At 35.5% G+C, this 18,166-nt stretch overlaps 1 protein-coding gene across 2 annotated transcripts in view; it reads left to right on the top strand.

Annotated features, from left to right (window-relative positions):
- Positions 1-18,166, top strand: part of LOC150101832 (uncharacterized) — a 572,233-nt gene that overhangs the window by 275,374 nt on the left and 278,693 nt on the right. For both annotated transcript variants that reach the window (XM_090400015.1, XM_090400014.1), the window contains exon 11: positions 12,574-12,634. In XM_090400015.1, the coding sequence (XP_090256141.1) occupies positions 12,574-12,634 (61 nt within the window). The remainder of the gene's footprint in view (positions 1-12,573; positions 12,635-18,166) is intronic.

Here is an 18,166-nt window from a genome sequence, read left to right as displayed (position 1 = left end):
ACACGAGACCGACTGTACTAGATAGGATTCTAAGTGTATGTGTTATTACCATCGCCAAGTAAGTTGTGTGACATCAATCTCAGAGCTAACATAAATATTTTGTATGTATTTAATATTGATCTGATTAGAAGTAAGAAATAAAGTAAAAAAAAAAGATAACACTAGTTACTGATTGCCTTTAATTAAATTTTCTAACTTTGCAAATAACTCTGAACATACATAATAAAATATTCCCATTACTAATTCTCACCTTGTTAAACATTAAGAAGTCTGTTACTAATTCTCATCTTGTTTAGTTTACAAATAACTGGTAATTAATTTACGGAATTAACAACGCATATAAAGTAAATTAATTAAAGATAACTTTAATGAATCACTTCTATATTTCGACAATGTCACATTGTCATCTTCAGGAACATAAAGATATGGTATGTGCACTACAGGAACTAACAAAGCAAATGAGGAAGAAATTAAGACACTAATTTTGTTCCTAAAATCCTAATGGAGCCCTCTTGCGGGCTAATTTGGTAGTCTTGGCCGTTGGGCTGAAGTTCTCACCATAATTCCGTAAATTAATTACCAGTTATGTCTAACCAACGTATAAGTCTTACCACTAGTTTACAAATGTACACTATTCACTGAATAACTTGGCAAGGCAAAAGCTGAACCAACACTAAACATTGCCGAGGGCAACACAAGAGCTAAAAGATATGCCTAGAGGCTAGATTTAATTAACTTGGTTGTATCTCAATGCGTGTACACGAATGTTATTATTTAGTCTACTATTTTAAAATTCCTTTTAAAAATGGGAGAATTTTGAAACGGTACAATATTTTTAATTGTACTCTAATTTAAGTTTTCAAAAGTATTTAATTATTTTTATTAAAATTATGAAACCATTGTTTTAATTCGTCATGATCTTAACTAATTTGATCAGCCAATCACGTTTGGAAATTTTCCATGAGTCAGGCCTGAGATGTAAACAAACCGCACGGCATTCTACGCTACTTAAAAGTTACACATTTAAACCACACCCGTTTCACTTTGGCATCAAATCGCTAGCCTCAAATAGGGTTACTGTTAATAATTTATAAGTTTTGTGCAACTTTGAGAACGTAATAAAAAATGTGAGGTTATATAGGCTTCAGCGTTGCTGAGTTACTGTATTTTTTAAAGAATTTATAGGTTAATGTTTAGGTGGAACTTCTTTAATTAATAAATTTTAATTTCATCTTGAAAATCTAGTGTGCGCATATTTTTTACTTTGTGTGCTTGTTGTAAAACGTGTGCGCACGCACATGTGCACAGCTTAGAGGGAACATTGCTAATAACCCTTCCCAGCTTCGCATCATCTGCAAACAACTGAATTTCCCCCTGCAATCCCCTGACAATGTCATTGATATAAAAGTTAAACAAGGTAGTTCCCAATACTGATCCTGTGGACCCCCACTTATAACCTTGTGTCTCCTTTATATTGCCCCATCATACACAACTCTCTGATACCTGTCAGACAGCCAATCCTGAATCCAGTTGACTAACCTGACATTCAAACCCATGTGCTGCAACATAAGTATCAGCTTATCACGTGGCACCCTGTCAAATGCCTTTCCAAAATCCAAAAAAATGGCAGTATATGCCTTTCCCCTCATCAACTGCTTTTGTCACTTTATTATAAAAGGCAATCATATTACTAAAGCAAGAGCCCCACTTAGGAAATCCATGTTGATTTTCACAAATAACATTACCCTCATCTGCTCAACTCTGTGTATGGTCCCTCAATAATTTCTCCAAGACCTTAACAACTACTGATGATACACAAACTGGTCGATAATTAGACACTTCCTGTCTGCTACCGCCCTTATGCAATGGCACTGTCTTACCGTCCTTCCATTCCCTGGGTACCGTTCCTGTAGCCAGACATTTATTGAAAAGCCAGGAGCTATCAGTTCTTTAGCACATTCTCTCAAAACAGGAGGTGAAATACCATCCTGTCCCACAGCTTTACTGACATCCGGTGTACTCTGTATTTGTAACACACTCTCCTCTTGCACCTCTAAACCTCGAACCTGCCCTATTCCTCTAGTATTAAAACCTATTTCTCCACGATGAAATACTCCAATAAAATATTCATTGAACAACTCCACTATGTCATCTGCATCAGTCACTCTTTTCCAATTTTTATCCCGCAATGTCATTCTTCCACAATCATTTCTCCTCCTACTGGCCACATAGCTAAAAAATTCCCTTGGATTTTCTTTGGATCTTAATGCCAATCTCTTCTCATATTCCAGTTTTGCCTTCCTCACCATACTATTCACTCTGCTTGCATGAATCTTATATTCTTCGTGCATCTTCTCTTCACCTCTTACCTTATATCTCTTCCATAATTTCTTTTTTCACCTGCAGTTTCTGTTTGATATTGTCTGTCATCTGCTTTACACCAAATTGTGTTCTCTTCTTCACTTGTGGAATACAGTTTACTATTGCTGCTAACAAATATTCCTTCACAATTTCCCAAGCACTAATGGTATCCCGCCCATCCAATTCCTCCCTCCATGGAACTGTCCTGTCGATATCTAAGACTATTATAATCGCCTGCCTTATAATTTCACATGCGTTCCCTTATCCTCCTGCTTGTCTATTCATCTTCCAAGTCCATACAACATGGTCACTCTCTCCAAATTGGGGAAGAGATGTCATCTCTTCTGATGCTATGACCAAATCCAAAACTCTCAAACCTCTTGTTCCCTCTATTACATGTTGCCTAAGACATTTTTCCCTCAAAAATTCTAGAAATTTCATTCCCTTATTATTACATGCGTATAATTCTTCCCAGCTTATACTGCTACAGTTAAAATCTCCCATAACAATCGTTCTTCTTGCACTTGCCAAGCTCAACTGCCTGAACATCTCCTGCTCCCATCCTCTGTGCTCCTTGGCTTGTAGGGACTAAATATACTGTCTTGCCCACCTCTACCTCACACCATATGCTTTCAAAACCATTAGTGTCACTATCTTCCACCAAAGTCTCCACTCTTAGAGCACATAAGTCATCATTTATCATAAGCAGTGCAGCACCACCACCACCACTGTGTTTCCCTTCCTATCCTGCCAAAAAATGCTGTACCCTGCTACTTCTATTTCTGTTATTACATCATTTTCTGTCACTCATGTCTCAGAGATCCCAATAATCTTTGGCCAGGCTGACGCTATCAGTGCCACCAATTCCTCTCCTTTATTCCAGATACTCCTGGCATTAGTATAAAGCATAAAAATGTCACTGCTTCTATACCTATCATTATCCCCTCCAGACCCTCACTGGACTCGATGTTACCTGATGTCATTCCCCTCCCCCCCAAGCACCCATTCCCACAAGAGGCCACCCCTGCTGGGAAATTCTAGTTTCCCTGCATTGACACACCAACTTGCTCAGAAAACATCAATCTCTCCAGATGCATATGTCCTTCCTCAAGTCTCTCGCATATAGTTCCTTTCGGTTCTAAATGGCTTCCAAGCATCCACATATTCCAATCCTCTCTTCTCACACATTCTGGCTATTATGATATTCATTATTACTGCTCTTCTGCTTAGCTCGTCACTATCATACCTGGGCAACACACAATCTTTTCTCTCTGTGTTTTCTTTTGCACAACCTCAAGCAATAATTTCAGCTCTCTCTCTCCACCTGATTTACATTGCCTCCCAAGTCATTTGTACCTACCATCACAATCATCTCATCCACCCTTTCACCCTGCTTAATTGCCATAGTCACACTCTCTATCATTCTTCCAAGCAAACACTCCTCTGGCATCTTATCTTGCACACCACGGAATCATTGAGTCTCCATACATCACAGCACTTACCACTATGTTTCGTGATTGCTCACCTGCATCCCTCACTCTCTCTCTCTCTCCTCTAATTCTTTCACTCTGTGTTTCCTTACTTACCTGCTGTTCTGTCATCACTCCATCCCTGGTTCTAGCACTCCCTTGCATTCTTCACATTCTCTCTCTCTCTCTCTGACTGTTTCCATTCTCTCCTCTTCTATCATTCCCATAACTCTCTCTCATTCCTTCTCTTCCTCTGTTTCTATTCTCTCCTCTTCTGTCATTCCCATAACTCTCTCTCATTCCCTCTCTTCTACTTCTCCTGAACAATGAACTCTATACACACCTGAAACTGAGAGGAGGAGGAGTTTGTCTTTACTGGAGCAGATAAGGGTAGCTAGTTTTAAATGGTGCTTGAAAGTAGTGCTCTTTAAGATTCTGGTATTTTTTTCTGGTGTGCCTCGGACATAGGGGGATGGTTGATAGCATTATTAAAACTTTCTGAAGTGAAGGTCATGGATTGGGGAAAGGATTATGTTTTTATACTGTGGGAACTCTAGTCATTAGCCAGAAAAGTGTGGTATATATGATTGTGATTGAGTTCTGTTGCAAGAGAGGTTTCATTGGAACAAAGGTTATAAGCTCCATGGGTTAGTGTTTTTATGACACCATATTGTTGAGAGGGGGGGAGTGATGGGAAAGTTTGTGAATGTATCTGCCTGTGTGAGTGGGTTTCCTATATACAAAAGGACTGGTTACCATTAGGTAGACAGGTGACCAAGGTGTCTAGAAAGGCCAGACTATTATTAGTTTCCTTTTCATTATAAATTGGATTCTAGGGTGAAGGCTATTTGAGGTGACGTAGAAAAGTGTCTAAAGTGTCAGAGCCATGAGACCAAATAGAAAACACATCATCTGCATATCTTAACCAGGTAGAAGATTTGAGAGGGACTGAGTCAAGAGTTTGTTTTTCAGAATCTTCCATAAAAAATATTAAAAAATTGGCAAGGGGAGGTGAGAGAGGAGACCCCATAGAAAGTTCTCTTTATCTGTTTATGAATATTGTTTTTCTAAGAGAAATAACCAGCATGGATAGCAAAGGAAAAGAGGCCAATGGTATCAAGAGGAAAAACTTTTTTTTACAAGCAATAAGGTGTCATTTAAGGTAATGTTAGTGAACAATGGGGTGATGTCAAAGCTCACTAGGATATTAGTATCATTTGGATAATTTATAGCAGGGAGAATCAGTGGTATCTACTATAGGTCTTGGAAGTGGGGGACAACTGAAGGATTTAGTTGTTTTATGAAATCAGGAGAAATAAGAAAGAAACTTTTTTGAGCTGGCTTTTTAATTTCTTGATTTGCGATTTAGTGGGATCATAATATAAATGTCTGTAGGTGGAGCAATCTCTAAGAATGATATCCATTTTCTTTTTGTATTCACTGGCATTGAGGATAATATAGCACTTCCCTTGTCATACCTGGTGATGACTGTGCTGTTATCTTTACATAGTTTATTGAAGGCATTGAGCTGACAGGCAGATAGATTTCTTTTGGGAGAAGATCTAGAAAGTGAACTGGTGATGTCAAGCCTAATGTTATTAGCTATCTAAGAAGCTAAGTTACAAATACCACATTCGATGTTGAACATTAAGTCTAGCGCTGATACTTGTCGAGGTGCAATGACAAAATTGTGGCCGAGACTTAGGATGCTAACTTTATATATGATAGACAGATGGTATATGATTATGATAGATATATGATTATAGATAACTTTGTTAAGCCTTTTTGATGACAAGTTAACTACAGTATGAAAAGGTTACACTTTTCATACTGTAGTTACTGGTTTAGAATCCAAAAGTCTGTTTTACTTATTGATATGTTTATTTTTAGGAATTCTTTTAGAGCTAAAGCTCCTGAAATATTAAAGAGAATAGTATAGAGTTTCATGTTGAGAATTGTTTAGAAAGCTCAGACTGTAATGAGCTGATGGCCATGTTGATGTCAGCAAAAACAGTGCATGTAGCTAAAACTGCATGCTTGTAGATATGGAGGGATTTTAACTTGACTTCAACTTGACTTGAGGCACATAGAAAAAATATCCAGAATCTTAAAGAAATACAATATATGCACCACTTTAAAGCCCCATTTAAAGCTACCTTTATCTGCCCCACTAAAGACATATTCTCGCCCCTCTCAGTTCCAGGTGTGTATAGAGTTTCTTGTTGCTGCAAGTTTGTCTACTGTGGACAGACAGGAAGATCAGCTACCATCCAAATGGAAAAGCATAAAAAATACATCTGCAGTCATGACTACAGTCAATTTGGCCTTGCAGACCATGCTTTGGATAGAGCTCACAGAATCAATTGGAAAAATACCATCATGCTCCATCACAGTAAATTTAGAGAGAGAGAAAGACTGTTTTTGGAATCTGCTGCTGCTATTCTTAAAAATCAGCCTAATTTGAATAAATATTATTATTATTATTCAAATGAAGTGGTTATTGAATCCAACATTATTTCAAAGCCGGATAGAGAAACTACAAGAGTTTCATGCCGAATATAGAAACTATAAAAGTTTCGGCAGATCTAAGCATAAGCAAACCTTTCATGACAGGGACAACTTGTGGTAAAGGTAGAGTAAGCTCTGATCACTTTCCTTAGTATTTCCCATAATGTAAAGCACATCTCCTTGCAGACATGTATGATGCTATACATTATGTGTGTGTGGGGGGGGGAAATCACTACCCAGACCAGTTTCAACCTTTGTTGAGGTCTCATCAGTCTATAGGTAGACCCAGATGTAAATACCCAGACTGAAGTAATGCAGAAGCTATACTTTACCATACAAGTTGCCAAAAGGTGTCACATCACAAAAGGCACCAAGAATTACTGAAATAAAGAGCCAAAAGGCTTTGCTTTGGCAATGCACAATTATTCAAATTAAGTAGATATTGAATCCAACATTATTTCAAAGCCGAATAGAGAAACTACAAGAGTTTCGTGCCGAATATAGAATCTATAAAAGTTTCGGCGGATCCAAGTGTAATCAAACCTTTCATGACAGGGGCAACTCATGGTAAAGGTGGAGTAAGCTTCGATCACTTTCCTTAGTATTTCAGAGCTTACTCCACCTTTACCACGAATTGTCCCTGTCATGAAAGGTTTGATTACACTTGGATCCGCCGAAACTTTTATAGTTTCTATATTTGGCACGAAACTCTTGTAGGTTCTCTATTCGGTTTGAAATAATGTTGGAGTCAATATCCACTTAATTTGAATAATTGTGCATCGCCAAAGCGAAGCCTTTTGGCTCTTGATTTCAGTAATTATTATTATTATTATTCGTGACACCACCAAGGAGTCCAAAGACTCATCGCGGGAGGATACCCACTATACAGCTCTCTGTCTCCACCACCACCACCACAACTACTATTTTTTTGTCTGTAAATTGCTTGTGTTCTGAAGGGCCAATTTGTCTGTATGCGGGATGAAAAACCCAAATTTCTGGTAGAAAAAAACCCCTACTACCTCATATGAGATCCACTAACTCACCATCAATTGAAAAAGTCCATATAAAGATTCCTCCCTTCACGACTAGAATCGAACTTAGGCCTTTTCTAATTGAAGGGTGCAACGTACCGTTGTTTTTCCAATTGCGCTACGGAGGCAGTTAAAACAAGAATCATACTCCTAGAACCAATGAGCCACTTAAATGGTTGCATAAACCATGCGTTGAGGCTTAAATGCAGAGAGGACATCATGTTGGAGGTTTAATGGAATGTTCACAGCACTAGAAAGGATTAAAAACTAATTTTAATGCTTCTCTAATTTTGTCTCAGTTACTGAGACATCTTCAGGGATTACAAATAACTCTTGTAAGACACACTCAAATACAACACACTACTAAGTGAAACACATGGGTGACTCTAAAGTCCTATGTAGGTGGTGCACGCTCTATGGGCGTTTGTAGATGGCCTAGGATGTAAAGTGGGACCTCTGATAATTAATGTTTCCTACATTTTGGGAAGTTTTATGCAACGGTATTTATTTAAATTTAGTACCACTGCAGATTCTAAAAGCAGTCTTTCTTTTTTTAATTTACTATGGTGGAGCATGGTGGTTTTTCTCCAGGATACGCTATGGGTTGTATCCAAAATATGGTCTGCAAAGCCAGATTGACTGTAATCATGATTGCAGATGTATGATTTGTGTTTTTCTGATTTCATGGTTGCTGATCTCCCTATCTGTCTGAAGTAAGCCAGCTTGCAGGAACAGGGTACTTTATATACTCCAGGCACTGAGAGAAGAGGGAGCAGATCTTTAGTGGAACGGATAAGTGTTGCAAGTTTACGGTGGGCTAAAAAACTGTGTAGAGGTTGTACTTTTTTAAGGAGCTGGCTGGTATTTCTGGTGTGCCACAGATGTAGGGGAGATGGTGATGGCATTTCTGAAATCCTTCTGAAGAGATGGCCAGGGAATGGGGGTGGAACTGATTATTTTTTTAATTCTGTAATCTGTAGCCATTGGAAAGGAAGGTGTTCTGTATGTGGTTGAGTTCAGTTGAAAGGGAGTGAAGGTCCACTGCAACAAAGATTGTGGGCTCTATTGGTTAGAGTTTGATCAATGTCATATTGTTGAGAGGGGTAGCGGTGGTGGGGGGAGAGTTTGTGAATGTATCTGCCTATGTGTGGGTTTTCTATATATAGTGAAGGAAATGTTACCATAAGGAAGGTGTGTGTGTGTTACTAAGGTGTCTAGGGAAGGTAAACTATGGTTATTATTTAATTGATTGATAGTTTAATTGTTTAATAGTTTAATTGATTTTCCTTTTCCATTGGAAACTGGATTTTTGGCTGTAGGTGACTGAGGAAGGAGTCTAATGTGTCTGGGCTATGAGGCTAAATAGAGAATGCTTATCTTAGCCAGATAGTAGGTTTGAGAGGGGCTGAGTCTGTGGCTTGTTTTTCAAAATTTTCCATGTAAAAATTGGCAAGAGTGAGAAACCCATCGCGCTTCCCTCTATCAGGAAAAATAACCAGAATTAATGGCAAAGGAAAAGAGATCTAAGATATCAGAAGGAATAACCTTTTTTATGAGTGTTTTTATATCATTTATGACACCTTAACACTCTTAAAAAACGTTTTTCCTTCTGATAGTTTAGATCTCTTTTCCTTTGCCATCAGTTTGGGTTATTTTTCTTGGAAGAACAAAATTTACAAACAGATAGAGGAAACTGCTATGGGTTCCCCCCCCCCTGCCAATTTTTACAAAGAAAATTTTGAAAAATGAGCCACAGACTCAGCCCCTCTCAAAACCTTCTATCTGGCTAAGATATGTAGATGATGTGTTCTCTATAGCTTACATCTCTATAGCTTACATTCTCTATAGCTTACATCACCTCAATAGCTTACATCCAAGAATCCAGTTTACAATGGAAAAGAAAAACAACAATAGTTTATTCACCTTTCCTTCACTGTATATATAGAAAACCCTCTCAACAATATGGCATTAATCATATTCTAACCAATAGAGCCCACAATCTTTGTTCCAGTGGACCATCCCTTTCAACCGAACTGAACTGCATACACAACACCTGTGATTACAGAATTAAAAAAATAATCAGTTCCTCCCCCATTTCTTGGCCATCTCCTCAGAAGAATTTCAGAAATACCATCACCATCCCCTACATTCTTGGCACATCAGAAATAATAGCCAGGTCTTTAAAAAATTACAACCTCTACACAGCTTTTAAGCCCCACTGTAAACTTGCTACCCGTATCCGTTCTACCAAAGATCAGCTTTCTCCTCTCTCAGTGCCTGGAGTATATAAAGTACCATGTTCCTGCAAGCTGGCTTACTTTGGACAGGCAGGTAAATCAGCAACCATCCGTTTAGAACACAAATCATACATCTGTCATCGCAACTATGGTCAATCTGGCCTTGAAGACCATGTTTTGGATACAACCCACAGAATCTCCTGGAGAAAAAACACCATTCTCCATCATAGTAAATTTAAAAAAGAAAGATTACTTTTAGAATCTGCAGTGGTACTCAGAAACCAACCAAATTTAAATAAATACAGTTGCATAAAACTTCCCAAAATGTAGGAAACATTAATCATCAGAGGTTCTACTTTACATCCTAGGCCACCTATAAACGCCCATAGAGGGTGCACCACCTACATAGGACTTTAGAGTCACCCATGTGTTTCACTTAGCATTGTGTTGTATTTGAGTGCGTCTTACAAGAGTTATTTGTAATCCCTGAAGATGTCTCAGTGACTGAAACAAAATATTAGAAGCATTAAAATTAGTTTTTAATCCTTTCCTAGTGCTGTAAATATTGCTTTAAACTTCCATCATGATGGTTGTATAAAACTTCCCAAAATATAGAAAACATTAATAATTCAAGATCTCCATTTACATCCTGTGCTACCAAAATGAGACTTGTATGTTACAAGTCTCATTTTGTACTGAGTGAAATGTTGGAAACATTAAATACTATTTTGAATTGTTTGATAAAAGTTTAATGGAGTGAAACACTTAAGCCTTAACACACTTTAGTGGAACTATAAGCACAAATAAGTCTGAATGTCCAGCTTCCCATTCTGATAGTTGCCCACATCACTCTACTTGATATTGTCTGCCATTCAAGAAGTTTATACTCATACTTCCCTGATTGTTATTGCTATTTCCTGAATATAACATTTTGTATTTGTTGCTTAGAAAGATCTCATCTGTTATTTTATTTTATTTATTTATTTTTTTTGTCTTCTTTGTTTCAGACATAGCTATTATGTCAATCTGGTACTTCTCCAGTTCATCTTCTGTTACATTTATTTTCCATTGATGCTTCTTATGTTGATGGTAGCACTCTTGAACTCTGTTGAGTTGGGATTTGTTCCAGTAGGTGACTTTGCGCTGTTTGCCCAGGTTTCCTAGCAAAAACAATGGGAGCTTATTTAACCACAGCCTGCATAAAATTCTGTCATGTTGTACCATCATTTTAAATTGTGAGTTAATCCAATCAGGGTACACTATGAAAAGATGAGGATTGTACATTAGGTCAGAATCCTCGGTCGATTAAAAGGCTACTTGGAAGTCTCCTCTCAGTTATACAGCTTTGACCCTTAATTAAACATCCCTCAACCTTTAAAACCCAACTCAACCTCAATAAATATAGTTGTGTGAAACTCCCAAAGATATTGGAAACTAATTATTAGTCCTTCTACCCAACAACCAAGGCTGCCTATCAGTGCCCATAGAGGACATTCCCCTCCTATCATTTCAGGCTTTCAGTCTTATATTTTCATTTGTTTTTGTGTTACTTGTGGATGTTATAATTCTTATATCGTATCCCTGATGATGTCTCTGTGATAGAGATGAAATATTGGAATTATTAAATTTGAATTTAATTCATCCCTAGTCATGCTGTGTTGAAAAAACATGATTTTTGAGATATAATTCTGCTTTGCTTTATTTACATTTCCTTTCTTATGCTTGAATAAGTCATAATTCATAAATGATAGAAGTTCAGAAGTCATATATAGCATTATAATCAGCAAGATTATCTTGTTCCTGTCCAAGTGATTTCTTCATTACTGCCACCTTTGATAAACCATATCCACCACAAATGAGTCACATTGTCCAATTTTACATTTTGAAATTTATCTGCATCACCATTTTAAAGAACTGATGTAAATTATTTCTCATTCTAGAAATGGGTCTTATATCTAGTGTTAACTCCGTAGTTAATCTCTCTATTCTCTTAAGTGAATACATAATCTTATGGTGATTTAGAAGGATCTCAATTTTTTTTCACTTGTCTCAAGTAATAACAGGGTTGCATGCAAAATACATTCTCTTTTCTGTGGATGCTTTATACACTGACTATGTCTACCTTCACTTCTGTTCTAGTTGAGATTGCATTATTAGCTGACTTTCCACAAAGAAACATGTCCACTAGCAAAGGTTCCATTTCTACATAGGCTCAGCTTCCATTACACCATGAGAATAACCTTTATAAAGACTTCTTAGTTAGAGTGAGTTAGTTTATCTCGTACAGAAGCACCAGTTTTTCCTTTCCTGGAATCACAGGTTTTTTTTATGATAGTATAGCATGGTGGGAATGCAATTTTCATGTATTATAATTGTCTCATAGCTGTTTTCCAAAAGCTATGAGAGTACTCAAGGAAAACAGCTAGATGAATTTAACTGGTTATCATCCCAAATAGCATGAAAATTGAATATATTTTATCATCTTAATGGTTTCAACCAGTTCAGAATACAGCTTGCTAGATTACAGTCCAGATTGTCATACTAATATTGTTCATGCATTAATGGTACTTACTAACAGTGTGTACCACTAAAAGGTGGCATTGGATATTGAATCAGAATCTGGTCGGTTCTCTACATATTTTATACAATATGTGAGTCATCTTGTTAAGTTTTTTATAATGGTTTTATTTCACAACACATGAACAATAAGAAAATAAATAATATTTATTTACTTATTTTCTGATATTTCACTGGTCTTCTTATCTTAATTTTCACCCTTCAATGCTCCATTTTCTAGTGATGTATGAAATTTATCAATAATTTAAAGATATCCTTATATTTTTTAGCTTTATTAAGTATCTTAAAGAAATAATAATAAAAAGAAACATTGACTTTAGATATCAAAGTATCTCTTTGCATAGAGAAAAAAGAATTGCTGCATGGTTAATAGATTTTATATATTTTAAGGTATTGGAGCATTACATCTCTGAGTTCTGTTTCTTCTGACATATTGGACTTTGTACATAATGTAAGTTTTCTAAAATCACATTAAAATGTTTAATATTTACATTACTTCATAAAAAAATATTGCTTTTAGAGTCTTGAATTGTTGCTTTTTTCATGACACTGATGATAATTTAAGCATGATAAAAAAATGATAAAAATAATAATTAAAATACTAATTTAATTTGATTTTATTACTATTATTACTTGACACCTTCCATTTTTTATCCCATTAGAGATCAGCTAATTAAGCTGATATAAGTTATATAAGCAGTATATATATAAGCTAGTTACATAAATAAGATTTTAGCATAAATAAAAATAAAATGCTGAATGTTGTCAAGTACCTGCTTAAAAGAGTAATTATATTGCTATTTGGCTAAAGGAGTAATTTACTACTCCATGGCTTATTCTTGCATTCAGAATTGAAGTTTGTTATTTTTTGTAAATTTACATTTCTTTTATTGAATTTTAGCTCATGTAACTAAAGAATTATCAGAGATTCTTTTGTTAATGGAATTATGCATCATCATTATCATTTGGTTTAAGCCACTATAAAATATAATTTGGTTAGCTAAATCCCAAATTGCCTACCCATCCTCATTTGTTATTATTCATTTGGGTACCTTCTGTAGGATGCACTACAAAAAAGGTGAGGATTGGATATTAAGTCAAAAGCCATGGTCAGTCTTCCATATTCCTTAAAAGGTTATATGGAAGTCTCCCCTGAGTTGTCTTCACACATCACTCCAGTGTAATTATGCTGCAAGAGAAAGAAATATTGTGGAAGGGAAGCTTAAAGAAGAACAAACTGGGTTCATACCAGATGGATTAATAATAAATTACCCGATAACTGCAGTAATTAAGTTTAATGAAATGAAAGTACAGATATTTAGCTGGGATCAAAATACTGTGGACAAGTTGCACACTCATTTTGGAAGAACTCCTTGTTTATATGGCCTCCTAAAAATTCATAAAGAAGGTTATCCAGTAAGACCCATCATGAACTGTATTGACTCTCCCACCTATAAAAATGCTAAATTTCTGTCACGTTTATTAACTGCCCACACTGGATAATTCAGATCATTCATCAAGTATTCCACACACATTTTCTTGAAAAAATCAAGAATATTCAAATACAGGAGTTGGATTTGTCAGTCAGCTTTGACATTGTTCCCCTCTTTACCAACATACCGTTATCTGATACTGTTAATTTACTATATGATGATTACCCTTCTGATATTGCAAAGATTTTTGAATTTGTTATACATTCAGGATGTTTCAACTGGAAAAACAAGATCTATAAACAAGTTGAAGGTACTGCCATGGGTAGCCCTCTCTCCACCTTTGGCAAACTATTTTTTGAACCATCTAGAAGATACCTTGTTCTCATCCATTCATCCCCAACCCACTCATTGGTTCTGTTATGTTGATATCTCTGCTATTTGGCCACATTCTGAAAATGAACTTACCACTTTTCTACAACATATCAGTAGCCTTCACCCACACATTCAGTTCACCATGTTAAAAAAAAGGCTGGTAGTTTACCATTCTTGGACATCTGCCTTACACACACACACACTCCCTCCCTCCCTCCGGTAATTCAACCAGTTTTTATCAAAAACCTACCTTTACTGGCAGATACATCCATCAAAAGTCTGCTCATCACACCTCTCAAAAAATTGGTGTTATCAAGTTCCTAATTAATAGACCACATTAGGTGTGCTCCTCTCCCTCAAGCTTACAAGAACTTCTCACTATCAAAAAGTTAATGGAATTTAATGGTTACAACCCTAATCAAATCCAGCAGATAATGGACTTATAAGTTCCAACACCTCACGATTCTTCAACAGACCGCAGTGTTCCAATCTCTTATATTTTTGGCATCTCGGAACTGATTGGTAGAAGTATCATATCATTCCCACATATTTTCCGATCAACAAAATTTCTCATCTGTTGCCATCTACAAAAGACAAACTGGCACCTCTTTCATTATCTGGCATTTACCAGATACCATGTGAATGTAATCTAACATACTTTGGACAAGCAAGCTGTTCTGTAGAAAAAAGAATAAAAGAACATCAATATTATATTGAATACATGAAACCTCAAAAATCTGGTCTGGCACAACATAGTATTGAACACTAAACACAATATCCAGTGAGAGGATAAAGCTTGTCTTCTCCACAGATGCAGGTTTAAATATGAACGTCTTTTCGAAGAAAGTTGTGAAGCCCTTTTACATTGGCCAAATCTGAATCGGAACGATTGTCTCGCTCTCCTAAAAGTTTGGTAGATTCTTATCTTATGTAGCCATCAAAAATAGTTGTTTAATAATATTTTTAATAATGTTATTTATTAATACTAATTTCTGGCACACAGCAACAGTTTTTAATTGGTAAACCACTGACTGCTGTATGTACTTTGTAATCCGGTTCCTTTGATTGTTTGTTTCTACACACCGATGATGTACTGTTATTTTCAGTATGAAATAGCTGTACTTTCATTTTATTAAAGTTAATTACTGTGGTTATCGTGTAATTTATTATTTATAATCATACCACAGGTACCTTTAAAGATTATACAGATGGATTGTGAGTATCTAGATTTTCAGTTTAAGACAAATAGTTGAGAAATTATGGAAATATAACTAGGATTAAGTTTTGCAAATCTGGAAAAGATATATGACAAGGTACCAAAATAAAAGCTGTTCAAAACACAAGAATTATATGGTCTAAATGGGACATTATAAACCAAGTGATAAACAGTCTTATATTTAAGTTGTAAGTCAGCAGTTAGAATTGATGGAGGTAGGTACAGGAAGATGGCTTGATGTAAAATCAGGTCTCAGACAAAGGCATACACTATCTACACTGTTACTCTATCTATACAGATCACATTATGAAGGAAAGTGGCATTAAATCTGATATCAAAATGGGAGATTTTAATCTCGGTTTTTTGAATGAAGTTATGTTCTTAAATAAGTCTAGTACAAGTTTGCAGCATTCCTAAACTAAACTGAATAGCTGTTGTAACAAAGATGGCATTATAATAGGCATATTATAATCAAAGATGGCATTATAATAGGCATATTCAGTGTTCCTGCCTATATTAATATAGGCGGGAACACTGAAAACCTCAACTGTATCCTGAATGGGAAACCTATAACACAAGTTAAACATTTCAGTTGTTTAAGTACAATTTTTAGTGATGACTAGCAAATTAAATATGGAAATAGACAATAGTATTAGCAAAACTGGTATGGTCATCATCATCATCATGCATATCAAGGATTTAGGCCTAGCTTGGCCTGTTCCGGTCTTAGAAGTCATCGTTGAATCTTTTAAGAGGACGTCCTGGTTTTCTTTTTCCTAATGGCTTGTTTTGGTAATCTTTCTATTTTCATTCTTTGAACATTTTCCATCCATTTAAGTTTATTTTTTTAATTTTTTCTATTACTGATTCTTGGTTTAATTCTTTCATAATTTCTTCATTTCTTTTGTGATCAAATAGAGCAGTGTTTCTCAACATGGGGTGTATGCCTCCACAGGGGGCAATTTGAATATTTTGGGGGGCAATTAGAAAATGTACATGTGCATATTTATACATATTTATATTATACTTTTTCAGAATTTGGCTGACCTTATGCTGTTATGCTAGGGGGGGCATCAAAATCTTTGGGAGTTTGATGCCCCCTCCCTAAATACACTGAACTAGAGTTTCTTTGCCTCATACACTTCATTTTTGCTGTTATTAATCTTTGTTTGTCTTTTTGTTTTATTGTCCAGATTTCACTTCCATACAATAAGACTGGTAGGGCTAATGTATTGTATACTTTTAGTCTGATTTGTTTTTGTTTATATTTTGATTTTTCAAAATTTTTTCAAATTTGATTTTTTGATTTTTCTGTTAATATTATCATACTATAATCTTTGGCTATCTTGTTTAGATCTAAAATAACTTTCTGTAAGTTAACTTCAGAATTTGTAATTATTATTTGGTCATCGGCAAAAAGAAGAGTGTTTAAGTTCACAGTAGGAGAAAGTTTAGTACCTTGATGGAAATTTTTATTCCATTTTATTGTTATTTCATTTAGGTAAATATTAAAGAGAGTTGCTGAGAGGGAGCATCCCTTAGTTTATTTCTCTCATATATGATAGCTCATGATTTAATCTTATTTGTATTTGATTATTTTCATATATACTTATGATAGCTTTTAGGATATTATTTGGTATTTGTCTTTCTTTTAATATGTTAAATAAAATGCTTCTTTTAACTTTGTTGAATGCTTTTTCAAAGTCAATAAATGCAATATGTGTTTCTAAATTGTATTCTCTTCTTTTCTCTATTATTAATTTTAGGCAAAAGGCTGGGTCTATACATGATCGTCCTTTTGTAAATCCAACTAGTATGGTCAACTGAATAAATTTATATAGAATTTAAAGAGAAATTAGCCTGCACTAAACTAGCAGTAATAAAGACAGTTTTCAATCCAGTTTTAATTTATGGATATGAGAGCTGGGTTCGAAATAAGATCAAAGACTGAAGGCCACAGACATGAGAGTTCTGAGAAAAATTAAGGAAGTGACCAGAAGGCAGCAGTGGCAGAATTACAAAGAAGTTTGACTTGACATTCAGGAATGTGTGAGCAGAGCTGATCTCAGGTGTTATGGTCACTTAAACACAGTGGGTGAGGAAAGATTCGCAAAACAGGGCTTTCATGCCAAATAGCAGAAAGGGTAGGGGGAAGACTCAGAAGACTAAATGAGGTTGATACAGTTTGGAGTACCTTAGAAGACTGAAATATGAGATTTGATAATACTGGAATCCTGATAGATAACAGACTAATTTGGAAGAAAATTGTTTATAAGAGGTTAGTAATAACTTCCAATCGAAACTTTTCATGTAGTACCATCACAGTAGCTTGTATACCCTTTGATGGTAACATATCAGAAATTTGATAACGAGGAAGAAAAATTATGTGATAGTCACACATATACATATCTAGGATCAAATAATTGTGTTCCATTTGAAGAGTCACCTAACATGATCAAGAAGAAATGTAATATACCAGAAGCCACAGAAGGGACATTATATTATATTAATCCTTACATTGTTTTCAGAAAATTTGGAGAAATTAGTAAAGCTAATAATAATAGTATTACTTGCTGGATTTCCATTCTGAACATGGACTAGTCATTTACTAATAGCATGTTCCAGCATAAAGTTGAGTGGAGAGAAGACACAAAAAATAAGAAAAGGTTGGTTGACTGTGTTATTGTTGATAGTAATTCTTCACACTGGTTCAGGACATAAGTATACAGAGAATCTGAAATGGGAAGTGATCACTATTTAGTTTTCATGAGGATAAAAAAAGTTTAGTAGTTTTTCAGAGATGAACTGTACACTCAAATACACTATTATTATTAAGAGAAATATCCAGAAAGTCAGTCAGAAAATCATTGAGGGAGGCCACATATCACCTACCATCTGTCATATCTTTTCTTAAATTCATTGACACTATCACACTCACACCTTTCAAAGGCATTCATTCCAA

Source organism: Typopeltis vanoorti, chromosome 11 (genome assembly GCF_054136105.1).
Source record: "Typopeltis vanoorti isolate ZY-2024b chromosome 11, IOZ_Tvanoo_1.0, whole genome shotgun sequence".
In the NCBI taxonomy this organism is placed as follows: Eukaryota; Metazoa; Arthropoda; class Arachnida; order Uropygi; family Thelyphonidae; genus Typopeltis; species Typopeltis vanoorti.
The sequence above is the reverse complement of the archived record's forward strand: the minus strand, read 5'-3'. Positions and strand labels throughout refer to the sequence as shown.